General features: G+C 35.4%; 1 protein-coding gene across 3 annotated transcripts; it reads left to right on the forward strand.

Moving 5' to 3' along the window:
- The first annotated feature begins 308 nt into the window (after positions 1 to 308).
- Positions 309 to 16177, forward strand: LOC106169627 (acyl-coenzyme A amino acid N-acyltransferase 1-like). Of its 3 annotated transcripts, none has more exons than XM_087004869.1 (10): positions 309 to 433; positions 1867 to 1997; positions 2656 to 2818; positions 2942 to 3208; positions 3426 to 3595; positions 8744 to 8857; positions 9568 to 9656; positions 13349 to 13439; positions 13828 to 14032; positions 15347 to 16177. In XM_087004869.1, the coding sequence occupies exons 2-10, from the start codon at positions 1941 to 1943 to the stop codon at positions 15466 to 15468; spliced, it is 1278 nt and encodes a 425-aa protein (XP_086860995.1). In that variant the 5' UTR covers positions 309 to 433; positions 1867 to 1940; the 3' UTR covers positions 15469 to 16177. The 3 variants fall into 3 exon arrangements, with proteins under 3 accessions (XP_086860995.1, XP_086860994.1, XP_086860996.1); XM_087004868.1 differs by lacking the exon at positions 309 to 433 and adding an exon at positions 530 to 652; XM_087004870.1 differs by lacking the exons at positions 309 to 433; positions 13828 to 14032 and adding an exon at positions 530 to 652.
- Positions 16178 to 16343: the final 166 nt, after the last annotated feature.

Below are 16343 nucleotides of genomic sequence, written 5' to 3' on the forward strand. Positions count from 1 at the left end.
TAAATTATATTTGATATATTGATGTAGTTTGGTGTGTAAAGTCCATGATCCAATGATTGTACAATAAATATTCTTTCTTTGCGCTTTATAAATAATCAAAGTTTCTTTCGGAAACTCTGCTTTCCAATTTAAGTGTGTCTATATGGCTTCTTTTCCTAGTTTTTGTGGGATGTATCTTCTGGACCCTGTTCCACGTCGAGCGTATGTACATGTACTGGGCGTACCGCTATCAAGCTCTGCTGCTACTGTACTAGCTGTTGTAATTTAATTCCCGCGATTTTAGTACTGTAGGTCACCACAAAATCTCATTGGATATCGCGAGATAAAGGGTTGCCCGTTTGTAAAAAGCTCTGTACCTGTACAATAAACCGAACTTATAAGAGAAAACCTTTGACTATAGTACTGAATGTCGGAACAGATTAATTTACCATTGGTAAGTATCAGAAAATCGCCGTTTACCCCAGGAAAATCCATTTTTGGTCGAAATGAACAGCTGTTAATGAGTGTTATCTATATAAAATTTGTTGTTTAATCTTACGTGGTCATGGAAAAGGTTATCTTGTAGACTTTGAACTGTGGTTTACGAGTCGGGGTAGTCCGCGTATACAGCGGTCGGGGTACGATATGCTCCGGAGAATTAGTAGCTTGGTCGGTAAGTACTGAGTAGTAAAAGGAAATGTTAACGTTAAACCTTGAGATTAAAGATCATAAAAGATAGTAAAATACTTTAATGTCATTGTAAAGTTAAAGCGGGGCTAGATAAAAAAAATGTAATAAAAAAATCATAGGACACATCACAGGCCTGTTATTCAGGGTGGGCCTTTTCTCAGGTGGGCCTGTTCCTTTAAACCCCCCCCCCCCCCCCCCCCCCCCCCCCCCCGGGTACATGCAACTTCTGATCTAGGCAAAAACTACCTTTATTCTTACAGTTATAGGGAACATTCCCAAAAAGCCATCATACAAGCTGGCATGGATCAGTTTAACTCTGCAGGGATTTTGGCTAAATTGCACTCAGGTTTACAAGTGGCTTAAATGTCTGGCATGCCTGCTCAAGGCTTAGCTCTACTGGGAAATTAACAATAGTCACTTGAGGGGGCGTGCCAGACAATTTGACTGGGTTCCCATGCCTAGATCGATCCATCTGGATCAGTCTAAGGCTGCGTTCACATGAAAAATCTATTTTCTAAAAATCTATTTGCGGTATCTTGTGATCACAGTCTGTGCCCTGAGTACCCCACGGTGTTATTACGGGCAGCGCGAGCAAAGCTGTAATTAATTCTCACCAGCAAATTCAAAAGAGGGGTTCTTTTTCTGAAAAAGTGGACCTTTTACAATGAAACTTATGTGTACCTAGATCAAATTTTATCCAAAATGGACCTTTTCCTGACAAAAGGGGCGGTTCTTTTGAACCCCCCGAAACCCCCCCCTGGCTACGGACCTGCACAATATCATAAGTAAATGTGAGTGCATTCAGAACAGTGGACTAACAGATCTGCCAATAAAATATGACCAACTCACTTGAATGCTTGTTGTGCAATCCCGCAGGGAATCTATGAGTGGCTGATCGGGAATTAAGCAGCAAGCTTTTTAGTGGGTCATCACATTTGATCTGCAGATCTGTTAGTCTGCTGTTTTGAATGCGCTCCTTGTTAGCAATATCTTGCTAATGATAATTAACTGCCCTGGCTTTAAGGGGACTTTGGAACATATGCTTCTAGGACATGGACTGACAAAACGAAAGACATGCTGTTAGTAAAGAGGTGATTGAGTTTATAATTATGCCTTCAGAATATTGGTGGCAAATACCCAGTATAACATGCTATCAGAATGCATCGTTTTATTATTGATGATCATTTCAATATTTAGGAAAAGGACATATTCAGCTTAACAGTGTGTACACAAATGCAACTCCCAAAGCTTTCTTATCATCATGCAAGCACATGATGGATGTGCCAAAGATTCATGCAGTGCCTGGCAGGGTTTTGATGGACGAGAAGGTATATATACTGGTATTTGTACCCCCCTCCCCCTTCCCCCCCCCCCCCCCCCCCCCCCCCCCCCCCAAAAAAAAAGTACCTATTGTGTCAGGGATACATCATACTGAATGGTACAAAACTTTAACCAGATAACCAAATTAAGACTGAAAATTATTTAATATACTGGGCACAAATATACAAACGCCATGGTACATGTGTGAGTTGTGATATTTAGGCTGTCACCTATACCTGGGCTTCCTCTGAACTAAAGTATTATAGTCACTTGCCATGTGTATGCTAGTACCTGTCCAGTATGTTATTTACCATTCTGTAATTGTTTAAAAACTACAACTAGCGGAGTTAAATAAACCATTTGGTACAAAATTTAATTTATAAGAGTTTTTGTTAAAACAAATTTGTTAACAGGAAACCATTTTCATTCCTCTGATAGCAATCACCATCTAGCTAACTTCAAAAAAGATCTACCAACAAAGATAAACAAGTTTTAACAGATGATGAAACTTGTGACCCATGATCCTTAGAATAGCATTGTAACAATCAATGTTCAGTCCTTTTTTTTCTTATGGATATTGTTTACTACGAATACAGGTAAAGCTCCCTATTCAACCATTTACCTGTCTACCAATTGACAATCTGTTATTTATTTTGTGCAATTTAGGTTGAACTTCAAATCGAAGGTCTGAAGCCTGGTGCTGCTGTCACAGCGAAGTCATTCCTGGAGGAGAAGGGGATGAAGTTTGGAGCTTATGCACATTTTATTGCCAACAGTAATGGAGAAGTGAACACTGCCACATCTCCATCTCTAGGTGGATCATACACAGGTATAGACATTTTGAAAGCAGAATGATTTACTGCCTTTAGTTAGCATTGTCCTATAACTACTCCAAGGTATTTGAGTAGAAAAGTTAAATTAATTATTTTTGTATTTGCTTTTTTTTTGCAAGGGACAGATGCAATGGGATTATATTGGAGTATGGTACCAGAGCCTGGTCAACGAGATGGATTGAGACTGATGAAGAAGGATGTTACAACACCCTACAATGTACATATATCATTGCTCAGTGGGCACATTGACCCATACTCTCCCAACAACAACAAAGTTCAGGTCCCAGTAGCTGAGACTTATGTTGAAAGACTTTATATGGCTGATAATGTGGAAAGAATACCAGTTAGAGAAGGAGCTTTACGTGGAGCGCTCTTTGTACCAAAAGGTACATTGTTTCAGTTGTTTGAATTGTTTTTCATTTTCTGTCAAAAAAATAGTCCTTAAAAATCAGCCTTTGTTGAATTCTTAATACATTTATTTCTTCATTTGTTTTGTTTTTTAAGCCACAGTAGTTTCTGTACATATTGTCTTCACCTGAGTCTGTCCACAGAGCTGAAGGTGTTGCCATTTTGTTATTTTCTTATTTGATTTGTATCCTTTAGGCCCTGGTACTTTCCCAGGTGTGATGGACCTGTTTGGATCAGGAGGTGGCTTGATAGAACACAGAGCTGCACTGCTGGCATCAAGGGGATTTGTTGTGTTAGCATTGGCATATTTCTCCTATGAAGATTTACCAGATGATTTTTTAGATGTGGACTTAGCTTATTTCAAGGTATATTACAACAATTCTTGGTAGTTGTTTCCAGCAATGAAATTTTCACAGTATTAAAATATTATTGTACCACCAACATGAACACTAGGATACAAATGGCAGTGACATATGGTTTTACCCGCGGTCCCTCCCTTCGCCTGGTTCTGCAGCATGTCCAGCTGGAGAGCATTCACATCGAGAAGAGCCGAGGTCTAGCAAGGCCGAGACCTAAATATGGCGGACCTACATGAAAGGAAGACTGCCTAATCCTTTAATGGTCTCTCTACCTCTCACATGGCTCCCCATGTGTCGTCTTCAACCAGTTGAATTGAGCCGAGAATTTATTAGTGTGCCCCTGCAGGGACGACACGCGGGGAGGCATGTGAGAGGCGGAGAGACAATTCACCACTCTCATTCAGAATTGAAGGAAACCCTGCTTATGACAATATTTCATAATATTTTGGTAATATTACAGTGTAGTTTTTATTATAGCAAGAGTATATTTTAAATTTTTATGTACAGACACAGGTGTGTCTGTACATATAGCCGTCATCTGCGTCTGTCGTCGCCGTCGTTGCCGTCGTCGCCGTGCACTTTTACCGATAACACGATAAGTGGAAAACTGTTTTTTCTTTTTGTTTGAAACTTACAGAACTGATGAATATTCATAATACGCAGGTCGAGTTCGAAAATCAGCATGATCGGGTCACTTATATGGAATTTATGCTGTTTTTTCACTTTTTTCAGCATATATGCAGCACTGATAACACGATAAGTGGAAAACCATTTTACCTTTTGGCTTGAAACTTACAGAACTGATGAATATACATAATACAGAGATCAAGTTCGAAAATCAGCGTGATTGGATCATTTTTAGTGAATTTAGGCTATTTTTTCTCTTTTTTCAGCATATGTGCAGCACCGATAACATGATAAGTGGAAAACCATTTTACCTTTTGGCTTGAAACTTACAGAACTGATAAATATTCATAATACGCAGGTCAAGTTCGAAAATCAGCACGATCGGGTCACTTATAGGGAATTTATGCTGTTTTTTCACTTTTTTCAGTATATATGCAACACTGATAACACAATATAAGAAAAACAGATTGGCCAATTGTCATTATACTCACAGGAGGGGCCAATCTTACTAAAACGCAGGTTGAGTTTGAAAATCAGCATAATCAGTTCATTATTTTAGAAGTTATGCTGTTTTTTCACATTTCCTCACATTCAATTCTTAGGCATGTTAACAGTCTCATTATTGAACTAATAAGATACGTAAAAGTGTTTGTTTGACATTTCCTGCATCTTTACAACATTGTTAGTTGATTTTTTAAAAATGATGGTAAACTTGTTATCATGTATTGTGTAATAAAGTGTCAAAAATGGAAATAAACTCATATCATTGCAGTTTGTCAGATGCATTCATCCACTATGTTCAGAATCTCAGAATGGAGGAAGTTGGACATTTAACACTGTTCTATTGATACTTTTCCCATCTCATCAATTTTCTTCATTGGTCATATAAAAATGGCAGTAAACTGTTTATTTTGTTTTATGTTAAAAAAGTGTTAAAAATGGAAATAAACCCATTTCAGAACAGTGCTGTCTTGTTTACATTTTGGCATTTTCAATATGTGACTTTGAAGTTCCATGGGCCTGAAGACTTTTGCTTGTCACATTTTCTGAATAACTATGATGCTAATATTTTATAATTACAAATTGATGGTCATTATGCTGTAAAACATTATGTAATATTCCATCAAAATTTGAAGAAACCCCTATTTTGGGCACTGCTCCCATGATGACCATTTAAGGAAAATCATGTCACTTACTGTTCTCAAACTTACAGGAAAGAAACATGGGACTAAAATACATCTTCAGTAGGCAATGCAGTCTGTTTGGTAAATTTTTCTGGCAATTAAACAGTTTTTTGTGAAAATTTAATTTTTCACATATTGGCATTTCCAAGGTGTGACTTAGAACCTCCACGGGCTTGAAGACCCATGCTAGTCACATTTTGTGAAAATTCATGACACTTATATTTTATTATTAAAAATCGATGGTCATTATGCTGTTAAGCATTATGTAATGTTGCATCAAAATAGAAGAAAACACAATTTTTGGTGCTGCTGCCTTGATGACCATTATGGGAAAACCGTGTTACTTATGACTGTCAAACTTTCAAAAAAGAAACACAGGACTAAAATGCAGCCTGAGTTAGAAAAGCAGTCTAATTGGCTTCTTTTTCTGGAAGTTATACATTTTAGTGTAATATTTATTATCTTTTTGGCATATTCATTGTGGGACTCGGAGCTCCCATGGACATGAAGCCAAATGGTAATCATATTTTCTACATGTCCATCCTATTTATATTCAATAAACAAAAATTGGTGATAATTATTCTCTAATTTATTATGTAATGTTACATCAAAATTGACAACAATCTTTTTGCACTGCTACTGCAAACATTATGAAAAGAAAACTGTGCCACTTATTATAATTTTAAACTTACAAGTACGATTTTTAGGATTGGCCTTCAGCTCATGAGAAAACCAGCTCTATTGGATTATCATGTTTATTGTATTTATGCATTTTTTGTGAAATTTTCATTTTTCTCATTCTGGCACTTTCTAAGTATAAACTTGAACTCTGATGGGCCTGGAGCCTTATGCTTTTACTTTCGTCTGTGTGACCTGTTGTGCATAAGTTGATGTTGACTGTGCAGTTAAACATAATGTATTATTGCATCAGGATTGGTAGTCTCCTATTTTGGGCATTATGGTTTTGTGCTTTTCTTAAGGTGTGACTTATGGGCCTGAAGACCTTTGAGTGGGTCAGTCTGTAAATTACCCTTGGGTATCACTAGATTAATTTCAGAGTTATAAAGTCATTTGCTTTAATAGGCCATTAAATGAGATTACATAAAGCACACTTGTTGATATTTCCCTGTAAACTCCCAAAGGTAAAGCTCTCTGCTAGATTAATAATAAGGAAGCAGTGATAATTATGCAGGTAAATTTTGTTTAATATTGCAAATAAGTTTTAAATATATATATATATATATATATATATATCAAACTGGAAGATTAAAAGTTTGAATAGCATCTTCATTGGAATTATATTTACCTCAAGCTCTGCCAAGGAGGTTATATTTTCACCCCTGTTTGTCTGTCATCCACATAACACAAAAAAGTTATGGACTGATTTTGCAGAAATTTTCAGGAACTGTCGGAAGTGGGCCAAAGAGGACAATGATTAATTTTTGGTGGTGGTCCGGATCAATAATCAATCAATTATCAATAATAATCAACAATTGCTGCCTTGGCAGAGGTCTGCACTCTCAAAGTGCTTTTCTAGTTTTGTTATTTTCCTTTATAATTTTTTCTCAAACACTTGCATTTGTGACTTTTAACTCTCATCTGCCTGGGGCTCTGCACATTTTCTGTATTTCTACATAAGCAGTTGTATTGTTTTTTATGTCTTTAAACATTATGTAATATTATTTTATGCACTGTCATCATTTTTCAAATATTGAGACTTTCATAATGTGAATTTGAACTCTCATGGTCCTGAAACTGTAATCTTATTGAAGGGGTGGATTGAGACCGTCTTCTGGGTCTTCCGGAAGACAGGTTATTAAGTTTATATTGACTGGTATCTATTTTTTTCTGTTGGAAGACCATCAAAATGGAGGATGGATCAACATAGATTCTTTGTAATACTGTCAGAAAATATCTCTGGGTCTGCTCCTGTTATTGACCATGTTACCTGTTGTGCAAGATTATTTTTCTTTTTTTTTTTTTTTTTTTTTTTTTTTTTTGGCAGTTAAACAGTTTTTTGTGAAAATTTAATTTTTCACATATTGGCATTTACAAGGTGTGACTTTAAAGTTCCATGATCCTGAAGACTTTTGCTTGTCACATTTTCTGAATGTCCATGTTACTAATATTTTATTAATAACATTTGATTGTCATCATGCTGTTCAACATTATGTAATGTTGCATCAAAATTTGAAGAAACCCCTATTTTGGGCACTGCTCCTATGATGACCATTTAAGGGAAATCATGTCACTTACTGTTCTCAAACTTACAGGAAAGAAACATGGGTCTAACATACAGCTTCAATAGGCAATGCAGTCTGTTTGGTAAATTTTTCTGGCAATTTAACAGTTTTTTGTGAAAATTTAATTTTTCACTTATTTGCATCTTTATTTTCTGTTTTTTTGTCTGTACATTTGACAGCTTTGCTGCCTTGTTTTCCTTTTTTCTTTTCACTTGTCAAGGACTGTAATTTGAAACTTTTCAGTATATTAATCATGATTTAAAAACTCAGATTTTGTTTTCTAATTTTCTTTTTTTTTTTTTTAGAAAAGTAAAGTGCTTATTATTTTGCAATAAAAATGTGCCCATTTTATTTGGAAAAAGACTCCCACCCCCTCCCCCCTTTGAAATTGTTGGCTTCAGACTGAACTATTTTACCAGAAGCCATATGTTCTGTGAATCAAAATTGACCTTAAACCTAAAAAATGCACCAGAAAATGCACTTTGCACATTTTCATCTTTTTTATGTCCAAAACTAGATGAGATTCACCCATAGTTACCATTCAACTTAATAAGGAATAATATTGAATCAGGAATTTTGCAAAATAGAACCCATTAATTGAACTTTATTCTCTTAACAATTTCTTGTCAAGGCAGCCTCCTTATCAATAAGGGATTTTATGTATCTTCATTGCCAAAATTGCCTTTAACCAAGGTGTTTGTCATGTTTACACAATATTTACGATGGTTATGTTTCACATGGTGATTGACAACAATATTAAAGCACACTTCATACAAAGGTTCTTTACATTATAATAAATTTGGGTATATATGTATTACCATCCCAGCAAGCAAACGACATTGATTCTACGTTGATTCAATGTTGATCCAACAAAATTAACGTTGATTCAACGGTGAATCAATGTCGTTTGTCTGCTGGGATGTGCTATAGTGCTCTTGTTTAATATTAACAACTCTTTTCAACTGCTTATATATATATATATATATATATATATATATATATATATATATATATATATATATATATATATAGTCAGTTTGTCATATAATTTAATGAATGTGTAAAGAAAAATGACAGAAATTATATTATTCTGTCCACAGGAAGGTGCAGAATGGCTGAGTCACCATCCAAGTGTGACTCCAGGTGGTATTGGAGTGATTGGAACATCTAAAGGTGCACAAATTGCTCTGCTCATGGGAGTGCACTTTCCTCAGGTATGTATGTCACAGCCAAGATTGAAGTCCAGGCAGATTTTAAATCTGCCTAGCCAGGATTTTAAATTGTCTAGCCCAGATTGAAATTTCTATCTAGCCTAGGAGAGATTATGATTTAGATCTCGCCTATGCAGACTTAAAAAGTGCCTGGATTTCAATCTTGCCTGTGAGATGTATTAATGCAAATAGTTAAGGAGTGTGGGGTGGGGGAGGATGTAAATCCCACTTCTTGATGTCCTGTGTCTGCCAGTGATTTAAAGTGTAATGTTTGTTTTAACAAAATTAAAATTAAAATACTTAATTAAATTTTTTGATACTGAAATGCACTTTCCTCAGGTTTACATGTACCAGTACAAATTTATGTACTAGTATACTTACTTTTAAACCTCTTCAGGTATGCAATTTACATCAACCATTTTGTAAGTAAACTAGTTACCGTTAAAAGCAGTCCAGCCGAGGCTTATGGTATCTGTAAATAGGGTTCTCATCGTAACTTACTATTATAGTTATCTGACAAGTTGCCCAAGTTGCCAGAGAGATAGAAGAGGGGGGGTGGGGGGGGTGAAGATATTTCATGCAGTATATGTGTATGATGAAGTGTAGTGCTTATGTTTCAAGCATTTGTGTATGGATGCAAAGAGAGAACACACATGTGCACATACACACACACATAAAGATAATTTGCTCAGCTGTTGTCTGTGTGATTTCAGGTAATAAAGGCAGTTGTAAATGTCAGTGGCCCAGCATACCAATTTTTTCAGGCTATGAAGTTTGGGGATGAAATTATTGATACTGTTGAGTGAGTACACAGTGGACTGTGCTACAGCCTCATCCTAATTAGTGTCTTTGGGTGTATTCCCATAGATTTAGATCGATCCAGGGATTAAGATTTAGATCGACCTAACTCCCTGGGGGTTCACGTTAAATTGCAGTCAGCCGAGTGCGCACCATAGTTAATTACTCCCTTACTGTTTTCAGTAGCGGTATAGACGCTTAAGCCGGCTAAGCTGACAGTAATCTAGTGAGACTCCCCACAGGGATAGATCGATCTAAAATCTATGGAAATGGGGTCTTAGAGTGCATTCCCAGAGATTTAGATCGATCCATCTAGATTGACCCAAGTCCCTTGGGGTTCACGCTAAATTGATGTCAGCTGAGCGTGCACGGTAGAGAAAAAATCTTTTTTTAATTTTTAAAAGAGATTTACTAGTAGTCCACTTCAATTATTATTGGGAAGAGATTGATATGAAGGGTATCTCTGCTAACTGCATGCATTATGACAGTCAGCAAAGTTAAAATGGCCAAAAAAAATAAAAAATAAAAATAAAGTGAAGGCTCAAAATTGTAGAAATGTATGAAGATGATACATGTTTGTATGTTATTGGACCACCAGCGTTAGCGCTGGCGGTACACATGGTTTCGGTCCCGTCCGGATTGTTCCGCCGGCTCCGCGGGACGGCTACCGTTACCGCTTCTCCTCCTAGACGGTAAGGGCCCCCGTACCCATCTCATGGATTTAGGTCACCTATAATCTCAACTCGTTCCACGTAAAATTTGGGCTTTGTCGATATTGGGGTCTGGGTGTGGCACTCATTACAATGCACCCTTGTCTAAAAATGGCAAAATTAAATGCTAATTATCTACCCTACGGAAGGAGTTATGGGAAAAATTTCTATAGACGGCTTTCCAAAAGTCATATGTGTAGATTTCAAATATACCCTTGGATTTGACCTTTGACCTTTACTTCAAGGTCAAATGGGTCAAAATTTTCAAAAAAATGAAATTTTTTACGAAAAAAATTTTTTTTGCCCTGTTATTCAGACACTTCACAGACTTAACCAATAATATTATTGGAAAGTGTTACCCTTCAGGTCATCTTTCATCTCCATGAATTTGGGGTCAATCGGTGCATTTTCATGGGAGTAGCGGCCATAAGATACCGAAACTGAAAACTGTCTCTAATTCGGGAACCGTTAATGCTAGAGACCCATTCTTTTTTGCATTTTGTAGAGCATGTAAAGCCCAACACTGGAGGTGGTCTCGGTTTTTTTGTATTCCATACGGTTTTCGAGTTATGCTGTATCAAAAAGTACATATTGGTGGTAAAAGCAAAATGTGCAGTACGGTAATGGATAATAAATTTTGAATTCTGGAAAAATAAAACATAAGGCTTGGCAAAGCAGACAACTTGTGTTCAAAAATGACATTATTTCATCAAATTTGAACTTCTGAAACTTCAGAGCACCTCCTATTTCAAGAATTTTGACCAAAATGACATTTTCTTTATTTTAATTAATTTTTTCTGTGCGAAATTTAAGGCACATTATGGTAACTCCAAAATTATAACATTTAGTCCCTTATATCTCCAAAACTGGCAGAGATAGGTCCATAGTTACTATTGAAGTTGAATAGGAAGTCATATACTGGCAATCTTACTGTGACCTTGAAATTGACCTTTGACCTACTTTTTACCATGAACTGAACTTTGCAAATTTTGCTTCCCTTTATCTCCAAAACTGGCAGAGATAGATCCATTGTTACTATTGAACTTGAATAGGAAGTCATATACTGGCAATCTATATGTGACCTTAAAATTGACCTTTGACCTACTTTTCACCATGAACTGAACTTTGCAAATTTTTCTTCCCTTTTATCTCCAAAACTGACAGAGATAGGTCCATAGTTACTATTGAAGTTGAATAGGAAGTCATATACTGGCAATCTAAATGTGACCTTAAAATTGACCTTTGACCTACTTTACACCATGAACTGAATTTTGCAAATTTTGCTTTCCTTTTATCTCCAAAACTGGCTGAGATAGGTCCGTAGTTACTATTGAATTTGAATAGAAAGTCATATACTGGCAATCTAAATGTGACATTAAAATTGACCTTTGACCTACTTTTCACCATAAACTGAACTTTGCAAATTTTGCTTCCCTTTTCTCTCCAAAACTGGCAGAGATAGGTCCATAGTTACTATTGAACTTGAATAGGAAGTCATATACTGGCAATCTAAATGTGACCTTAAAATTGACCTTTGACCTACTTTTCACCATAAACTGAACTTTGCAAATTTTGCTTTCCTTTTATCTCCAAAACTGGCAGAGATAGGTCCATAGTTACTATTGAACTTGAATAGGAAGTCATATACTGGCAATATAAATGTGACATTAAAATTGACCTTTGACCTACTTTTCACCATAAACTGAACTTTGCAAATTTTGCTTCCCTTTTATCTCCAAAACTGGCAGAGATAGGTCCATAGTTACTATTGAACTTGAATAGGAAGTCATATACTGGCAATCTAAATGTGACCTTAAAATTGACCTTTGACCTACTTTTCACCATGAACTGAACTTTGCAAATTTTGCTTCCTTTTTATCTCCAAAACTGGCAGAGATAGGTCCATAGTTACTATTGAACTTGAATAGGAAGTCATATACTGGCAATCTAAATGTGACCTTAAAATTGACCTTTGACCTACTTTTCACCATGAACTGAACTTTGCAAATTTTGCTTCCCTTTTATCTCCAAAACTGGCAGAGATAGGTCCGTAGTTACTATTGAACTTGAATAGGAAGTCATATACTGGCAATCTAAATGTGACCTTAAAATTGACCTTTGACCTACTTTTCACCATGAACTGAACTTTGCAAATTTTGCTTCCCTTTTATCTCCAAAAACTGGCAGAGATAGGTCCATAGTTACTATTGAACTTGAATAGGAAGTCATATACTGGCAATCTACTAGTAAATGTGACCTTAAAATTGACTTTTGACCTACTTTTCACCATGAACTGAACTTTGCAAATTTTGCTTTCCTTTTATCTCCAAAACTGGCAGAGATAGGTCCATAGTTACTATTGAACTTGATAAGAAAGTCATATACTGGCAATCTAAATGTGACCTTAAAATTGACCTTTGACCTACTTTTCACCATGAACTGAATTTTGCAAATTTTGCTTCCCTTTTATCTCCAAAACTGGCTGAGATAGGTCCGTAGTTACTATTGAACTTGAATAGGAAGTCCTATACTGGCAATCTAAGTGTGATCTTGAAATTGACCTTTGACCCACTTTTTATCATGAAGTGAACCCTGCTAATTTCTTTCTCTTTTAACTTCAAACTTGACAGAGATAGGTCCATAGTTACTCTTGAACTTGAATAGGAAGTCATATACTGGCAATTTACTGTGACCTTGAAATTGACCCTTGACCTATCTTACAAAGAACTTAAATTTGATTGTACCATATATATTTTTTGCAATAGTTTAAAAATTCTTGTTGATTGCATTTTTACAGCTTGTCAAGCACAAAACTGGTGGCTGTGTCCCTTATTTTGTGTATGTGGGGGTCTATACGAATGCGCTTGCTCCAGCTGGTGGTACAATATTCGGAGGCGGTATCACCTCTCTGATCCTCTAGTTAGAAATTGTTTATCTAGAATTGAGCAGGATTTGATTATAGAAATTCTGCTTTCCTGCATTTTAGTCAAGATTATACAAAAGCAACAATGAGCAGTGATGGAATTTGCTTCAAATATATTTACCCAAAGGAAATACAGGATGAATGGGTCATAAAGGTACGTCTTTTTATAATGAAGCTATATATGTACACACTTTGTGATAAAAGGCCTACATAATTATGTAAAAATTACAATCCAATGGCAACTGTTTCTTAAATAATTAGATGTACTGTGATACAGTGAATCATCACCATAATTATTTTATTAATGTTAGGTGATTTAGCTAAAATAATTTTAGGTGAAGGAAATAAATCGAAATGATAGGGTTTTTAATTTTTTTCAAAGTTCTGGGTTTCACCATAATTCCGATAATTGATTGCTAATACTGCTAAGTGTTGTTCACAAATTAAGAATAGTCTTGATGAAAATATAGATTTGATCAATATTTTAAACAGATGGTGTGTTTGATAAATTTTCAATAATTTAATAAATCTACTTACCCTAGGTGGAGCTTATAGAGGTCCCTCTGTTGTTATTTTTTGGTGAAGATGATTCTTTATTTGATGCTCCCCAAAGTGCTGAAATATTTTCTGAACGGTTACGTTCTTATGGACACAAAGACTATGAGATCCATGTATATGATGGGGCAGGACATCTTATTGAACCTCCTTATGCTCCACATTGTCAAGGATCTTTCCACAAGTACCTAGGTTTGTACATTTGCTATGCATACTATATAAATAAGTGATATTGTAACTGCCTATATGTGGAACTCTGTAGATGTTATTGTAGACTTGTTTAAAAAACCTAATAATTTAAAGTTGTCATCAGTTTTTATGGTTACACAGAATGAGACACTATATGTTTTAATGTTCACTATCAGCACCTGCATGTCTTTGCCATAAGTGTCGCCATCACTGTTCACTTCTGGCCATGGGTGAAAGTTTTCAGGATTATGCCCTATTCAGGATTTTCAGTCTCCAGTTTGATCACTTATTTATTTGGTCTAAATGCAATGGGAACTTGCAAGCTACATTTTCAGGATTCTCAGATTTTACAACTTTCACCCAGAATTTAACTCATTAACACTGTAAAAGAAAAACCATGCTCAAACCATTTTCCTCAGACTTACAAAAATTAGGCTAAAATATGACTTAAGTTAAAACCCGGCTTGATTTAATTATATTTTTTTATATTATAAGCTGATTTTTCTTGGGATTATGAAGTTTTTTGTGAATTTTTCATTTTTTTACACATTGGAATTTTCAAGGTGTGACTGAACTCCTATGGGTCTGAAGCTCTGTGCTAGTGACATTTTCTGAAAGTCCACAGTAAAAGCACTGTACAATATAAATTGGATGATTATGCTGACACAAAGGCTATGGTGATGGCTTGATTTTAAATGGGGGAAAATGATCAAGCTTTCAGATACTTAATTTTAGAATCTTAAAAATTTCATTTCTACTTTGTGTGTGTGGTGCTTTCACTGTATTGGGTTAGAGTAGCCTGCTGTTTTGTTGCTACCACTCATGAGGGATGTTCTAATTTTATGAAATTATGGCTTAGAAATATAGTATCTTAAAAAATCATTTATCTTATTGAAAAAATAGATTCAGTACCATATTTTATGCACTGTCATCATGAACACTACAACACTATCAAGAGAAACCATTTTCATTTTTTCCATCAAACTTACATTAAAATTGTTGAGGACTAAAATTCACCCTGAGTAAAGAAACCAGGTGGACTAGATTATTTCCCTTGTTTCAGTAATTATTTTAAGTTTTGTCCTGCATTGATAGTTATAATGTAAATTTGGGCCTTGGTGTCAAGACCCAAAATTTATTTACATGAATCATTTTTGGTAGTCAGTATGTTTAATGTTATAAGCCAAAAGTGAAACTTAATGTGGCATTCCTGAAGTCATATCAGTAAATTAGTTCCATAAATGAATTTTTGCTTAAACAAAGTTTAAGGCCATGTAAAGTTTCAAAGGTGCATTCCTATTTATCTTTTGATTCCAGGAACTAATATGGCATGGGGAGGAGATGCACAGCCACATATAAAAGCTGAGGTCCATCACTGGAAGAGAACACTGGAATTCTTCAGGAAACATTTGTCTGCACCATTGCCCTCTAGATTATGACACATACATATGCATACTTTTAATTACTTATAGAGAAAAAAATATGGATATTTTGACAATTTCCCCATAAACAGCAAGGTACATGTAAAATTTATATAAATGTGTATTTGAGGACAAACTTTGAATTAAAATGACAAAGCATTTCAATGTACTGATTGAAATGGTTTAACACACATTTTGTATACATAACAGATACATACATGGTTTCTTGTTTTATTCAGATAGGAATTAGTGGTTTTGAGGTAAATTCTTCTGCGATTTTCAAAAGAATTTTTCAGCTACAGTAAATAACTGTTTTGTCCAGATATTTTGTTTATTGGCTGTTTATATGCCCATCTTGCTCTTCAAATCTAGTTTATGTAGCAAATGTGTGAAAACATAAACAACCAATTCAGTGACAACAGTCAAGTTATTTGGCAAGATAACATTTTTATCATCAGAATGTTTGCACGTCTACACTTACAGAAATGACTACGCGTTCACGCAATCATCTGTGCCCTACTAATGTTTACACACACTGAGAACAATTACTCGTAAACGACTACAAAAATAGTTAAAAATGGACGTTTTAACAAAGCAAAAGTAAAGAAGAAAAAAGATCTAAATCTTATTTATTGTCTTTTTATCATTCATGAAGGTATCATTCGGTGATTATTTATTTATTTGATGTTAAATATTTTATAAATAAAGATTATTTTAGCCTGTTAAATTTTGTCATATTATCCGTCGTGTGGGTAACTCTCCGTTGCTTTCAATGGGATCAGAATAGGTCTCTCTCAACCTAACATTTATTCGAAAAACAACTTACATATCACCATTCCGCGAATAGGCCTACTTAATTGTTACGCACGTGTTATGTACACGTCAGGCACGTA

The sequence above is a fragment of the Lingula anatina genome, chromosome 2 (assembly GCF_051362555.1).
Source record: "Lingula anatina isolate TDL-2025a chromosome 2, LinAna3.0, whole genome shotgun sequence".
Classification (NCBI taxonomy): domain Eukaryota; kingdom Metazoa; phylum Brachiopoda; class Lingulata; order Lingulida; family Lingulidae; genus Lingula; species Lingula anatina.

Bases quoted from the DNA above. Each gene is read 5' to 3' on its own strand.
- LOC106169627 (XM_087004868.1), top strand. From the start codon at position 625: ATGCTCCGGAGAATTAGTAGCTTGGTCG. The intron at 8,858-9,567 runs GTATGTATGTCA...GTGTGATTTCAG, and splicing joins TGGGAGTGCACTTTCCTCAG to GTAATAAAGGCAGTTGTAAA. The intron at 14,033-15,346 runs GTTTGTACATTT...TTTTGATTCCAG, and splicing joins ATCTTTCCACAAGTACCTAG to GAACTAATATGGCATGGGGA.